The 15,474-nt window shown below is 47.0% G+C and overlaps 1 protein-coding gene and 1 long non-coding RNA gene across 3 annotated transcripts; one reads left to right on the top strand and one right to left on the bottom strand.

Annotated features, from left to right (window-relative positions):
- Positions 1–1,840: 1,840 nt before the first annotated feature.
- On the top strand, positions 1,841–15,070 carry UNC93B1 (unc-93 homolog B1, TLR signaling regulator). Of its 2 annotated transcripts, XR_013841423.1 has the most exons (13): positions 1,841–1,923; positions 2,442–2,542; positions 4,094–4,235; positions 7,020–7,173; positions 7,581–7,742; positions 8,560–8,689; positions 8,908–9,001; positions 9,537–9,661; positions 10,822–11,004; positions 11,099–11,372; positions 12,613–12,731; positions 12,990–14,379; positions 14,414–15,070. XR_013841423.1 is itself a non-coding variant. In XM_079986005.1 (12 exons), exons 1-12 carry the CDS (start codon positions 1,914–1,916, stop codon positions 13,308–13,310), a joined length of 1,815 nt encoding a protein of 604 aa, XP_079842131.1. In that variant the 5' UTR covers positions 1,841–1,913; the 3' UTR covers positions 13,311–15,070. The 2 variants fall into 2 exon arrangements, 1 of the variants encoding a protein (XP_079842131.1); XM_079986005.1 differs by having other exon boundaries at positions 12,990–15,070.
- On the bottom strand, positions 12,389–13,462 carry LOC307221605. Its single transcript, XR_013841429.1, has 2 exons — positions 13,329–13,462; positions 12,389–12,826 (listed from the first exon to the last, which is right to left on the bottom strand). It is a non-coding gene; the product is annotated as an uncharacterized lncRNA (long non-coding RNA).
- Positions 15,071–15,474: the final 404 nt, after the last annotated feature.

Consider the following 15,474-nt stretch of genomic DNA (forward strand, 5'->3'; position numbering starts at 1 on the left):
CCACAACTGAAATAATAATACTGCAGCATCTTAAAGAATGCCTCACATCTCTGCAGGTCTCTTTCTCTACCTCCTCTTCTTCGTCTTTTGCCGCTTTCTTTTGAAAACAGAAAGATTGGGGAAGATAATAGACCATGTCATCAGCAGACATTGCATCAGCACCCCTGTCCCCTTTCAGACCTATTTTGCATGCCCAGCAAGGGAAAAGAGGAAGGAAGGGGCCGTGATCAGGTGCACATGGAGCAGAAGGCAGAAGCAAAGGTTTAGGGAAGAAGAGGAAGCTACAGCCTTTCTCTGTGGCAACAATCCTTATGTGTCACAGGCCAAGTGAAGAAGTCAGCATGCCAGATTAGTGGGTGCCTTTGTTTTCTGGCATGGACTCCCATGCTTGAATATGATAGCGAGATACTCTATAGGCAAAACTTTCCTTTGGTATTAAGCAACACTGGAGAGAATTTAGCCAGTTAGATTTTTGCTTGTTAAAGCTACAATAACTCTTCTAGGAACCCCAGTGATGACGTTAAATTAGATTTGCCTGAAGGACAGGAAATGAATTTAGAACACGTCCCAATTACTTGGGCTCCTGCATTACATGTTTACAAGGAATGAGAGATTTGGCTTTGGGAGGGGTGAAGGGGGTAGGAATTGAGAAATGAAGGAGAAAACAAAGCTTTATTGCTGAGTCTCACTTTGAGAAAAATGGTTGAGCCTTGCAGCATACATCTCTCTATTACCGAGAAAGCAAATGTTGTGCCTTTCTGATATTGCTAGACTCCAGATCCCATCATCCCTGGCCATTGGCCATACTGGCTGGTGCAGATGGGAGCTGACAGCTGACAGCCAGTTAGATGTCCTGCTTTAATATGTGCTCATCTCTACAGTAAACTGTTTGATATAGGATGGGGTTGGAATTATCCTGCCCTGGGAGGTGTCCACACTGCTTGCCTACTGCAGAAGAAAGTAGGGATGTTGGACTGTGAGCACGGACCCTATCACAGGGGAAGAGAATGGGTTAGAATCCAGCCTTTGAGTCCCCAGGTGTTGTTGGAATACAACTCCCATCATCCCTCGCTAGCAGGACCAGAGGTCAGGTATGATGGAAGTTGTAGTCCCACAATGTATAGGGACCCTAGGTTGAGAAAGGCTGGGTTCCACTGTTCCTGAAGACTAGTGGGGCTGAGTTGCTGCAGTAGTCAAGGTACTGTGATAAAAGAGAACAAGAGACGCACAGCTCTAGGGTGCTGCAACTGACTCCACTGCAACATCTTACTCTCCTCCCATTCTTCCTCCATCCCATGACTCCTGCGTTGTTCTTGTTTTAATTTTATGACCGTTCTAACCATAGCTATATCATGTATCTATATATGTATATTCGCAAGGCACATCTAGGCTGCAGAAATGGATGGGAAAGAAGAGTAGGTGCCTTTTTAAAGTCGGTTGTTGTAAGTACCTGTATTAAAAGTAGTAGTAGTAGTAGTAGTAATCTGCTCCCCAATTTATCAAGAGTATTTTGGGCGAACTACTTCAATGTTTTAATGCAGCCGTTTAAGGAGAGTGAGCACAGAAACCGCTTTGCGCACACACGCACACACGCTTACTGTGTATATTATACACGCTTACTGTGTATAATATATATAATATTCGTATCTGAAGAAGTGTGCATGCACACGAAAGCTCATACCAAGAACTAACTTAGTTGGTCTTTAAGGTGCTACTGGAAGGAATTTTTTTATTTTGTTTTGTGTATAATATGACATACGTATAGAATCCACTCGCCTAGCTCGCCTTTCTGATACTCCTACCTCTTTAAGAGCTCGCCCCCTCCCTTTCTCCACCCCGCCCACCTCAGTGGAGCCGGAAAAGCGCAGCGAACCCTCCACTTTTTGAGAAGCAGTGACGCCTCTGGAGCTGCCATGGAACCAGGTATACTGTAATTGACCCTTGCGTGGGAGGGGAAGCTGGATCAGGATCCGGGATGGGTGGGGGTGGGGTGGGGTGGGGGAAACAACCCGGGAATTTGCGCCGCTTCCCCTTCGTGTGCTTTTAGAAGCGCCCTCTCTTTCCTAGAATCCCGTTTTATCCTAGCACAACTTTCTGACGTTCCTTATCTTAGCATCCTTTCTCCCAAAGTGGAGCGAGCGTAACCGCCACCTGTCCCGGCGCGAAATCGGTGTCAGTGCTGATGAAGGAAAGATTTCGTTATTTATTACTTCCGTTTGTAGATTCGTATATTTCTCTTTGCCCGGTAAGCCGTAAAACGGTGCAAGCAGAAAACCTGACGTGGTCTAGACGTGGGGGATCTCTTTTTAAAAAAGGGGTGCTGCTGGTGTACCTGCTCCGGGACCCCCGAGTCTGCGGCGGAGTTTGCAGCCCCGGGGGAAGGGAGAGGGAGGCGCGGAGTGTTCAGCTTTCGTTTCCTCCTCGCCGCGTGTTCCCTGCAGGTGGCAATGTGTACGAAGAGGCGCCGGGCCACGGGCCGCCCCCCGACGGCCAGGGGATCGACGTTATAAACGGCCCTATCCTGAATGGCCCTGAGGTTCAGGTAAGAAGCACCTCCCACTCCCCAGCAAAGTATTCATAATGGATGGAAATTGTCTTTCAGTGCGTTTAAGAATGCGATCAGTTCTGCACAGTGGTTAGAGAGTGCCAGACTAGGACCAGGTTTCACATCCTCAGTGGGTCATGGAGCTCGCTCACTCAGCCTAGCCTACCTCCCAGGGTTGTTGTGAGGATAAGATGAGGATAACAGGGGTTGCTTTCTTTGATGTGGAAGGGGGAAAGCCAAAATTTTATTTTGGGCATGTATGCTGGCTCTTCTTCATGCGTGCAAGAACACGTGCATACCACTTACTCTCAGCAGCCTAATAATAATTCAGTGGTACCTCGGGTTAAGTACGTAATTTGTTCCGGAGGTCCATTCTTAACCTGAAACTGTTCTTAACCTGAAGCACCACTTTAGCTAATGGGGCCTCCCGTTGCCGCTGCACGATTTCTGTTCTCATCCGGAAGCAAAGTTCTTAACCTGAAGCACTATTTCTGGGTTAGCAGAGTCTGTAACCTGAAGCATATGTAACCTGAAGCATATATAACCCGAGGTACCACTGTAATTAAAAAAACAGCCTTGGAATGGAGAACAGCCCTCTCTAGCAGTGCCTTCCTCACCCTAAGTCATGGCCTTTTTATTTATTTTAATAATAATAACTTATTACTTAAAACCAGACCATCTGGCTAGGCCTCCCCAGCCACTGTGGGCAGCTCCCAACAGAATATTACAAACACGTTAAAACATTAACCATTAAAAACTTCCTTAAACATACTTATTGCATTTATACCCTGCTTTCTTGTCCAGGGAGCTCAAGGTGGTGAACATGGTTGCCTGCCTCCTCATTTAATCCCCACAACAACCCTGTGAGGTTGGTTAGGCTGAGAGGCAGAGACTAACTCAAGGTCACCCAGTGAGCTTCATGGCCAAGTGGGGCTTTGAAACCTGGTCTCCCAGCCCCTAGTCTGACATTCTATCCACTACCTCACAGTGGCCCTCATTTCTTTTTCTCTCTCTCTGAGATGGAATGCGGGTGGCACTGTGGGTTAAACCACAGAGCCTAGGACTTGCCGATCAGAAGGTCGACAGTTTGAATCCCCGCGAGGGGGTGAGCTCCCGTTGCTTGGTCCCTGCTCCTGCCAACCTAGCAGTTCGAAAGCACGTCAAAGTGCAAGTAGATAAATAGGTACCGCTCCGGCGGGAAGGTAAACGGCATTTCCGTGCACTGCTCTGGTTCTCCAGAAGCGGCTTAGTCATGCTGGCCACATGACCCAGAAGCTGTACGCCAGCTCCCTCGGCCAATAAAGCGAAATGAGCGCCGCAACCCCAGAGTCAACCATGACTGGACCTAATGGTCAGGGGTCCCTTTACCTTTTTTTTTTTTTTCCTCCCTCCCTCTCCTTTCTGCAGTGCTTGTTCCTCAAAAGCAGCAGCGGGTCCCTTTACCTTTACCTCTCTGAGATATGTGGCATGCTGGCTCTCTGCTATGGGGGGGGGGGCGAGTTTACCAGGGTGTTTCTCTTAACCCCCATGTGATCCTTCTGTCTTTAGCTGGATGACTTTGTGGGGGCTCACGCCGAGTATGACGAAGAGAAGGAGGAGAGCAAGTACTTCCGCCGCAAGCGCTTTGGTGTGATCAAGAACCTCTTGGCAGCCAGCTTGGGAGGAATGCTGACCTATGGGGTCTTTCTAGGTATGCTACACTTTCATTGTCTTCCTCTCCTGCTGCTACCCATAGCCTAGTCTCCATCAGATGCTCATCTGCCTGCAAGTCCAGCCGTACCTCTAGGTCAGGTGTGGCTAACTTTTTTCTGGTCATATTGATCCATTGCCAAGATTCTGGGGCAAAGTATAAAAGTGGGTGTCGTGGAAACTGCAGTTCCCAGGGCTGCCTTCCGAAAAGACTTTCCCACCAGCTATTTTATATTTATTTTTGAAATAATTTGATCCCTGAAATCCCTGCCTGATCACTGACGTGATATGGACTCCCTTGGGAGGTTGTGGACTCTGCTTCACTGGAGGTTTTTAAGCAGAAGTTGGATGGCCATCTGTCATGGATGGTTTAGCTGGGATTCCTGCATTGCAGGGGGTTGAACTAGATGACCGTTGGTGCCCCTTCCAACTCTACAATTTTATTTTTCTATGATCTTCAAGGGGAGTAACTGTTAGTAATCCCCTATGGTTCAGATACATGGCTTGTATCCATTAGGAACTGTGCATCCAACATTGTGGACCTAATTTTGCAGAGTTGAGATCAGGCAGGATCCTGCCCTTTTGAACTTCCTGTGCCGACTGAACTTTTTCAAAAATATATTGCATCAGGCATTTTAGCTGAATTCTGGTTTTATGTTTGCATTATATTGCGCTTCTTGTACATCACTTAGAAGTTGTTGAAATTAAGCGGTATATAAATGGTTGAAATAATGATGTCTCAAGGCAACTTGCAGCTTCCAAATTTACTATAGTGGTATAGTGAGGCATGGAAGGACCAGGCAGCTGGATGGGAAACTCCAGGATCTGTTGGCTAAAGCGGATGATTAGCAGGACTCCGCAACCATAGGGAGGTTATAGCCTGCTGAGATGTAGAGCAGATACATGTTGACAACCATTTGGAATGGGCAGATGTTTCTGCATCTCTCAATACTAGAAGCTGGAGCCATCCAATGAAGTTGAATATTGGAAGTACTTCCTCGTACTGTGCATAATTAAACTCTGGAATTTGCTACTGCAAGATGTAGTGATGGCCACCATGTTGGATGGCTTTCAAAGGAGATTAAACACATGAATTATACATTATACATGACAAAGCCATTATTCACCTTCTCACCCCTTGCTTTTTCCTGTAAGACCTATTGCAGTCGTTAAGAGTCGTCAACAGGCTCATCACAGCTATCTGCCAATCACCCAATCCCACCACCCTTCTGAGTAATACCCCTCCCCACCTTCTCACTATATAGAAGGGTCTGGTGACTTCTGTTTCAGTGTATCTGAAGAAGTGTGCATGCACACGAAAGCTCATACCAAGAACTAACTTAGTTGGTCTTTAAGGTGCTACTGGAAGGAATTTTTTTATTTTAACATGAATGAAGGATAAGTGTATCTGTGGCCACTAGCCATGATGGCTACATAACCACCTCTAGGACTAGAGGCAGCATGTTTCTGAATAGCATTTCTGGGAAGGCGAGTAGAGAAGTGCTGTTGTGCTCATGTTCTGCTCATGGCCTTCCCAGAGGCCACTACAGGAAAGGGGATGCTGGACTAGATGAGCCTTTGGTCTGATCTAGTTGAGCTCTTTTTGTGTTCTTGCCTGTCTGTTTCTTGTGGTTCGGTTCCCTATCTTTGTTTTCAGCGGCTGATCCAGTCCTGTGACAGCTCAGTGCTTTTCCTGTGGTTCTAACCACAGCTATTTTATACCAGCCTAGGACACAATGCCGTGGGTTCCTTACATAGCGCCACAATTGTTATGATTGCAATATTTCTGGTCTCTAAGCCAGGATTGCAACATCTGCTTGGGTGAAACCTTTATTTCCTCTTTCAATTGAAGCTGAAGTTGCAACCCAACAGAAAAGTGTTGGTTTGCTGCGATAAAATTAAATCCGAAATGGTGACCTGTTGCAAACTTAAATCTCTAGTGGTGATTCGTTGCATGTAGCACACCCGTTACTTCATAAAATGGAGGAAAGTGCTACTTTGTAGTTCATAAAGACCCTTTGGGATTACAGGTGTTGATTTGCTTGGTTTTTAGGGGCTCAGTCTACCGAACAACACTGTTTTGAAACCTCTCTTCACTTCCATGGTCCTTGTACATGGTAATTAATGGAGGCAACACTGTTTAGGGAACTGCATGTGTATCTTTATGTGGGAGCACTAAAAATATGCTGCCTTCCTCACAAGGGCGTTCTGGTGGCATAGTCCCAGAGGAAGCACTATCTGTTTTCATTTTCATTTTGCACATTTGATTCAGATCAAAAGCTTTTGGACCTTACCTTGTTGTGAAGGAGCAGGATGTGCAAGTTGCATCCTACTATTCCTCTGCAGCAGAATAACAGAATGGCATCATCCTGCTAATCTAGAAGGAGCAGATCCAGTGGCAGGGAGGAGAAGCAGCTTATGATGCTTGACATCCTGATGAAACCTGGGCCTCTGCCTCACCTTCCAAGAGTATATTAAAACGGGTATCTTTTTAATGATTTCACCCACTTGGTCCTGTTGGATGGTGTGGGTCTCAGTGTGGTGTTGAACTCATTGAGGAAGTAAGCAGAGGGATCCTGGACAAGTCAGCTCTGTTTCTGAACATGACTATATCTTGCAGCCCTGGTGCAATCTCTGAATATTCCCTGCTGCTTGGAGAGAAGAGCCTTCATCAGCCATTGTTAGCTTTTTTCCCCTTGGGTTTGCGGGGACCTAGTTTAGCAGTGTGGTACCTGTACTGAACAAGGTTGTGCCAACTCTTAAGTGCCCCTGTCATCTCCCCTAGGCTTGCTACAGATGCAGCTCATCCTGCACTATGACGAGACGTACCGAGAGGTGAAATACAGCAACCTGGAACTACAGAATATTGACAGCAAGATGCTGATGGGCATCAATGTCACACCTATTGTTGCCCTGTTCTACACTCCGATGCTCATCAGGTATTCCTCTGCTCTAACTTCCTCATCACCCCCTCTGAATACTCTTCATGCTATTCATACTTTTTTTGTTGGGGGGTGGAGCTGTGCCTGGAATACAAATTTTGGGTGCGCCCATGCTAGGGGTTTTCTTGTAGACTTCTCACACTTTACCCTCCCAAAAGTGAGCGAAAACATGACAAGAGATGGGGGGAATGCACCTTCTGAAGCATGGAAGATTATGTAGCTTATAGTGGGAGAACAATCAGTGGGCAGTGCTAAAAATCCTCAATGTGGATGGACCATTCTTTTGGAAGGGGTGAAAAAACCTGAATCCTGTGTCCTGAGGTAGCTAGAACACAAGTAATCTCACAGTTGTAAAAACATTTCGCCCGGCCCAAAACACAGACCTCTTTTTTCTGTCTTTCCAGATTCTTTGGCACCAAATGGATGCTGTTCTTGGCCGTGGGTGTCTACACACTCTTTGTCTCCACCAACTACTGGGAACGCTACTATACCTTGGTGCCATCGGCCGTGGCCATCGGGGCTGCCATTATACCTCTCTGGGCCTCCATGGGCAATTATGTCACCCGGTGAGCCTGTTGCAGAAGGAAAAGACACTAGATTGAAAGACCTCCCCAAGTGTCTTTGCATGGCCCTTACCATACATAAGTACCATTCTGGTCACTTAGTGACTCTCCTTAACAATATTGTGCATTCCCGACCGGAGATGTTCCATCGTCAGTGTGGTAAATGGGTTTTGGGTGTTCTGGTTGCACCAAGCTGCAGAAGCATTTCTTGGCAGCTTCCATGGGAGGAGGAATGTTACAGGAGGTATAAGGAGCATGTGCTCCTCCAGATGTCCTTAGACTCTTGCTCCCATCATCCACAGCCTGCATAGGGGTGGTGGGAGCATCTCACAGCATAAATAAACATACAGTCATACTTTGGAAGTTGAACGCCTTGCGAGACAAACATTTTGGCTCCCGAATGCTGCAAACCTGGAAGTGATTGTTCCAGTTTGCGAACGTTCTTTGGAACCCAAATGTCCATTGTGGTTTCTGCAGCTTCCGATTTGCCGCAGCCAATTGGAAGCCGTGCCTTGGTTCACGAACATTTTGAAAGTCAAACAGATTTCCGGAACAAATTCCATTCGACTTCTGAAGTACGACTCTACTGACCTTCGTTTTTTACTTGTTTTGCTTTTATTGTATGGTTTTCATTCAGTCATGCTTTGATGTATTTTTGTGATGTATCAGTGTATACATATTAATTTTATAAATGAATAAAACAAATAAATCTGGAGCGCCACAGGCTCCCTAGCCTGGCCCAGAGTGTGTCCTGGAGAGAGCAGGTGGGCAGCTGGTTGCACTCACCTGGTCATCTGATATGTTCGACTTGCCTCAACAGGATGGCGCAGAAGTACTATGAATATGCGAACTACAAGTTGGAACATGTCCAGGAGCAGCAAAGGGCACCACGTGGGGCCTACAACTCCTACATTGTTGGCTTCCAGACTGTCTTTTATGCCATCTTCTATGTGAGAGCTCTATTAAAAGGGTTTTTTTTCATGTACCTTTGGGGTGGAGTGGGATGTGTGTGTATTCCCCATTGTCGCTCCTTGTCTGTTGGGAAATGGCAGCCATCGGTGATATAGTTCAGTGAGAGGACACCCTCTCACTCTCTGCACGTTGGGTTTCTCTCTCTCTCCTGCCCACAGTTGGTTTATCTTGCATTCTCTCTCGCCCTGTTTTCTAGCTGAGCTTTGTCTGTGCCCAGTTTCCCATGTTTTTCTTCATAAAGGGGCACCTCTCTGATTTGAACCACACTCTCTTCAGCGTACAGCACTGCGGTGAGTATCCTGGCTGAGGGGCTGTATCTCAGTGGGTAGAGCATCTGTCTTGCATGCAGAAGAGGTGTTTTGCTGGCCGACTTGCTGTAAGGTAGCCATTTACCTTCACCCCCATTCCTTGAGCAAATGGAGCTTAATATAAGTTGCCTCTCTGAGATCTTGGGGGTGGGGCAGATTGAAGGAGGAATTTGTTGTAAAGTTACCTGTCTATGTATTGGGAGGAGGTTGAGTTACCAGACAAAATCAGCTGTGCAGTTAATGAAAAAAATGATTGGGGAAAATAGGGGGATGGAGGGATTTGGAGAAATTTCTTCGGGAGTGTCTTGGAGCAAGTGAGTCAGTGAATGGTCTAGGCCTTCCCAACTGCTGGCTCCAGCCTCATCCATTGGCATGCAACTTCCTACTGTCCATACATGGCCACCTCTGGGCAATAAGTGTTCCCACCCCTGCCCTTAATACCCATGATCCTAATCTTTGGGGACCCTTTCCCAACTAGGCCTGTGGTCTCTGAAAGCGCTGGGTTTTTTCCTTGCAGGGACCAAGAGCCATGGGATTCTCACAGGGTTCAACACCACAGTTCTGCAGAAGCTGCCACGCAGCAATGAGCTCATCACGGTGGAGAGTGTGCTCATGGGAGTGGCCTTCCTTTCCATGCTCCTGGTATGAAGCTAGGGACAAAAAAGCACAAGGGCAAAGGCATGGATTAACTCACCATGCTTGTGGTCATCATGAAATCAGTATTAAAAGCAATACATTCTGCAACCCAGATTCCTCTGCCCCTAAAATGTGTAACACAGTTGGCGGGTAAATCACATACAAAGCAAATGTGTTCATTGTGCACGTGATAGTGCAATCCTCTTGAACCCCCTACGTGCATAAGAAGAGCCTGCTGGATCAGGCCAGTGGCCCATCTAGTCCAGCATCCTGTTCTCACATAGGCTAACCAGATGCCTATGGAAAGCCTGCAAGCCGGACATGGGCATAACAGCACAGTCCCCTCCTGCTGTTTCTAGCACCTGGTATTCACAAGGATATTGTCTCTTAACAGTAAAGGTTATGTGGCTGCATTCCAGGCAGGTTGAGGAATATGTCAGTGCATTGACCTGTATATCTGCAGCAGCCACACACTAGGATTGCCTCTGTCTTTACCTAGCTGGGTATGGGTGTTCCACCTGTATGGGCTGGAGCATAGGGTAAGCGTTGCTGCTGCTGCTGCTGTTGCTGCTGTTGCCACATGGATTGTGGACCCAGGTAAGAGCTTTCAAGTGGTACTATGCAAAGATACAGGCATATCAAAACTGTCCCTTAACATAGGTGGAAATGAGGTTAAATGAGATGAATGAACAAAATCTCTGGTCTATGTGAATGTGATCCATTTCTTTATTTTACCCTGCAAGGGGCAGAATTAATATGGATACTGGGTTGCCACTGAAAACAGCAGCCCCATGACGAGTTCTCTTTGCCCCATCTGTAATACTCAGACAGACTTCTGATGTAATCTTGTTTCATATTTCTCTGCCTCACATCATGGGCTGCCGTTGATGTGTATGTTTGGCAGGGGAGGTGATGGGACAATGCAGGAAAATATGCTTAAACATTCCTAGCAGAGATGGGGAATCTGTGGCCCTCCTTATAATTTGTGGACTGCAGCTTCCATCATCCCTGACCATTGGCCATGCTGGCTGGGGCTGAGTTCTGCTATTGTGTGGAAGGTCACGGGTGCCCCCATTCCTCCTTTTAACAAGGAGAGTACAGGGAGAGCCCTGGTCATTTTTGCCCAGCTTCTGATATCTCAGTGCCTCACCTTTCTGTTTCCACAGGTGTTGCTTCTGTGTGGCTCAGCCTATCGCCCCACAGAGGAGATAGATTTGCGCAGCATTGGCTGGGGCAACATCTTCCAGCTGCCTTTCAAGCACATGCGGGACTACCGCCTGCGCCACCTCATTGTCTTCTTCATCTACAGTGGATTTGAGGTGGTCTTCTTCTGCACTGGCTTCACCCTGGTAATGCGAAGTCCTCCCAGGTTTGGGGACAGGAAGGGCTGGGCACCCAAGTACCTCTGTGCTAACCAAAAGGTCCTTCCTTTCCACTTCCCAGAACTATGGTGTCTGCTCCATCGGCCTGGAGCGCATGGCGTACATCCTCACCGCTTATGGACTCTCCTCTGCTGTCTGCTCCACCCTGGGTCTCTCTATGCTGTGTCTGCCTCGCCAAGTTCCCCTGCTTGCCGGAGCATCGGTCCATGCCATCCTCTTGATCGGCCTCTTCTGTTGGGCACCTCAGGCCCGTAGCTTAGGCGAAGAAGCCCTGCTCTATCTGGTAGCTGCACTCTGGGGTCTTGGCAGTGCCCTCAACAAGACAGGCCTCAGCTGTGAGTAAAACAATACCCCTTTGGTGTCGGAGCCTTATACCAAGTCAGATCATCAGTCTGTCTACCTCACTATTGTCTATGGCAGTGTTTCCCAAACTTGGGTCTCCAGCTGTTTTTTTTTTTTTTAACTACAGTCCCCACCATCCCTGACCACTGGTCCTGCTAGCTAGGGATGATGGGAGTTGTAGTCCAAAAATAGCTGGAGACCCAAGTTTGGGAAACCCTGGTCTACCGTGACTGGCAGCAACTCCCAAGGCTTTCAGCCACAGTTCTCTCCCATCCTACCTGGAGATGCTTGGGATTGAACCTGGGACCTTCTGGATGCGAAGCAGAGGCTGCAAACAGTGCCTGCACTTGGTGTAGTAGCTGTTGTACCTTCCACAGACTAGGACAGGAGTAGCCAATGCTGTGTCGTGCTTTTGGACTCTCAACTCCCATCAGCCCCAGCTAGCATGGTCAATTGCTGGGGATGATAGGAGTTGGGAGTCCAACAACATCTGGAGGACATCACCTTGGCTTCCTCTGGACTAGGAGGTACAGCAAGCTGAGCTGGACAATACCATGGTAACAACTCCTCTCTGAAATGGTGTGATAGATGCTGGTTACCTGGAAGAGGCTCAATTCTAACTGTTTGAATTGAGTCTCCCTTGACGGCGTCATTGATCACTAGTAAAGCAAAATAATGGGCTTGTTCACACATGGCACTCAACACAGATGCAAGTGGTTTCTCCATCTGTACAAGTGTCTATGTGAAACATTGTCTGCTTGTTGATCTATTGTGCACACAACTGAACATTACATGTCAACAACTGTGAGTGTACAGCTCCTTTGTTTACATGCATTATAGACTGGTCATGCGTGAGCACCCCTAGTAACTGCCCCCAAGATACTTTTCCATGGTTTGTTACACATTTTGGAGGGGAGCATTTTATAAGATGCATTATTTTCCTAACCTTTCATACTAGTCTGTACTGAGAACAGCGGAAATAATGCAGCGGTGTCTTGTAGCACCTTAGAAGGCTTCACACATTTATTATGGCGTAAGATTTCTTGGATTACAGTCTGCTTCTTCAGAATCATGAAGGGTTATCATGTTCGCGCATACACACCACACATGTGCGCATACACACACACACGCACACATGGGTGAAGGGCGATTGTGAAGAATAAGATAGGCAATGAAAGCTAATAGTCTCTGAATCTATTTGCTGTATCCCTGTCCCCCGCCCTTTCCCTACAGCACTCCTGGGGATACTTTATGAAGACAAGGAGCGTCAGGACTTCGTCTTCACCATATATCACTGGTGGCAAGCCATAGCCATCTTCGTTGTTTATCTCTGGTCTGGACTGCCCATGAAGGTGAGTGGGAAGTCTGGCGTTGCATGAATTCTTTGACCTCTCTGGCTCTTGGTGGTGTATGAAGATGACTTTGAAAGGAGGAGAGTTCCTCTGGCCTGGGGATAACAAGAGAATAAATCTAAAGCCAGTAGTGTTGTGAAGGAACTTGAAGGAATGAGCAGAAAGGGTTAATGGAATAGCGCCTAGGTGACAGTTCGCCTAGGTCATATCTGCAGAACTGACCTTTGTGTTAACTGATGGAGTCTCTCTTCCTTCTAGGCCAAGTTATCCATCGTGCTCGCTACTCTGGTAGCTGCAGTAATATCTTACCTGTGGATGGAGCGTAAAGTAGCCCAGATGATCCCTCATCGCCTCCCCAAAATTCCCAAGCCCCGTCACAAGGTGCGGGGCTACCGCTACATGGACGATGACAACTCTGACGAGACTGGCTCTGAGAAGGAAGAGGATAAGGAGAGCGACTCCTCTGAGGAAGAGGCAGAAGGGGAGGAACCCAGTGGCCTCCGTGATCGACCTCGCCGAAGGAACAGATGTTCCTATGAGCAGGCCTTGGGAGGGGAAGGGGGAGAGAATGTGGGCTAGTGCCTGCCCTTTTCTCACCTGTCTGGGTTGGGACATGACTCTCAGCTGCCTTTGGCATCAGCCTCTCTCCATCGCTTGAATCCTCTTTCCGCCATGTTTCAACTTTGTTGGGACCACAGGCTGTGTTTGAGCCATTTCCTTACCTCGCTCCTGACACTTCAGCTACAGTTGGAAGAGAATGAAGCTTCAAAGGCACACTTCCTGACAAAAGTTCTTCACGCCTCCCCTGCCTAATATGTGGCGGGATTTGTAATCTTCAGCTTCAGACTGTGGGTGGTCCAGGCATCTTCCCATGGAAAAGTTTAGGTGGATTCTGAGAAATAAGTACAAGGTACGAAATGTCAACGCTTTAGATGCGTAAGCCCCTGGAGGTTGGGAGAAGGGGGATTACGTCAAACTTTTCTTAGTTTTTAGAAACAAATGGCAATAAAGTCTTGGTACATTTTCATAAGTTATTTTACTGTGTAGTTTGGCTCCTGAAGGTGTTTCTGTGGCCTATCACAGTTGGCCCTATTGCTGGTGGGTATTCTCTCTCTGATAATATGCAAGTTTATCCACTAAAGACCTTGCAACAAAATTGATCCTGCTCATTTGACACCCAGTGCTCACATGATAAACCAATAAAGAACTTTGTCTTCAACTGTTGATAAAATGTACTCAGCATAAAAGTTGACTGGCAGCAGCTGTGTGTCAGCTGTCTTACTTAGCAGGAAATTCCAACTGCACAGTTCCTGAGCACTGTGCAGTGATTGCTCTTTGGTTGTAAGCCAGGGCCCAATTTTGCCCATGAGGTCTATTTTCCCCATACTACTCACCTGCCTCACACCTGATGTCAGCTCCAAGGCAGGTAAAGATGCAACATGATTGGCTGTATGACTTGGGTTCTCCATGAGGAATTTATACAGTCACAGTCTGCAGAGGGCAGCTTTTCCAGCTCTGTGTGTAGTGCTTGGGAAGTGCTGAGTGCAGGACATGGGAAGCACTTTGCACATCACTGACTGGCTGCCAGGTGCTTGGGAAGTGATGTGCAAGGAGGCTTTGACAGGTGTCAGTCATCTGGAGATTTCAGGTTGCCTTGTGGGTTTGACAACCCTAGTACGGAGAGAATCTTGGTTAGCCTCAAGCTTAGACTTTGAATCCTGAACTGGGAGGCAGAGGGGAGCTTGGCAAGGCATTGTGGGCACCATGGCATCTGCAGGGACCATGTTGGCAAAGCCGGATAAAGGCAACACTGAGCTAGGTAGTCCAGTGGCCTGAAGGGATGCAAGACAGTGTCCTGTCTTCTTGGTCCAAGGACCCAAGTTTAATCCTCAGCATAACACTGACAGCTGAAAGGAAATCAGGCAATACTGTAAATATTTGGGGCAGGGAAGAAGTAGGGGCACTGTGGAAAGAACATCCTCCCCAGGGCAATCTCTTGAGCTGGGTGTGTGTGCAGAGGTGAGGTTCAAACGCAAATCTTCATTGCTCATCGTGCCTCAGACAGTGAGCCATTGTGAGCACCAGGAATATTCTTTATTGTAAAGGATCCCCCCCACTTTCCCTGATCCTATTTTTATATGCTCCAGTTCCCTCAAAACCTGTTTTTATCATTTTTAATATGCCTTTATACTACTGTTTTACTGGTTTTGTATTTTTGTTTTAGTTGTTTATAGTGTTTCTACATTGTATAATTCAACACTGTATTTTTTTTTAAATGGTGGAACTGTTTCTAAATGATTTTAAATAAAATACATTAATAAAGGTTCGCTTGAAGCAAACACCTTAAGAGATGCAGCAAATATATATCAATAAAAGGAGAACTTTTCCAAACCTAGGGATCCTTATAAAATTATTTGGGATTGAGGAATTCTCATTGAAAGGCACATCTATGTTTTACATCTGTGTAGGTGTGACAGGCATGGGAATCTCGAGAGACCAAAAAGTTGGCAACTCAAGTAGACAGGAAGGAGCCAACCCTGATTTCTCTTCTGTGCCTCCAGCTGGTCCTACCCCAGCTTTCCTTCAGCCGCATTCTCTTGGAGCTTTCCCTCCGCTCCCCTATTAACTGCCCCTTGTCCCTTTGTGACATCAGAGGCAGTCTGTAGATAACAGCATCAGCACAGCCTCCCTGAGCCTGAAAATTCTGGAGACACCTCAGCAGTAATTTTTTTCAACTATTAAA

Source organism: Podarcis cretensis (assembly GCF_951804945.1).
Source record: "Podarcis cretensis genome assembly, chromosome: 1".
Classification (NCBI taxonomy): domain Eukaryota; kingdom Metazoa; phylum Chordata; class Lepidosauria; order Squamata; family Lacertidae; genus Podarcis; species Podarcis cretensis.

Excerpts from the sequence above, each read along its gene's own strand:
- UNC93B1 (XM_079986005.1), top strand. Across the intron at positions 9,002-9,536 it reads CTTCAGCGTACAGCACTGCG|GGACCAAGAGCCATGGGATT; the intron begins GTGAGTATCCTG and ends TTTTCCTTGCAG. Across the intron at positions 12,732-12,989 it reads GGTCTGGACTGCCCATGAAG|GCCAAGTTATCCATCGTGCT; the intron begins GTGAGTGGGAAG and ends TCTTCCTTCTAG.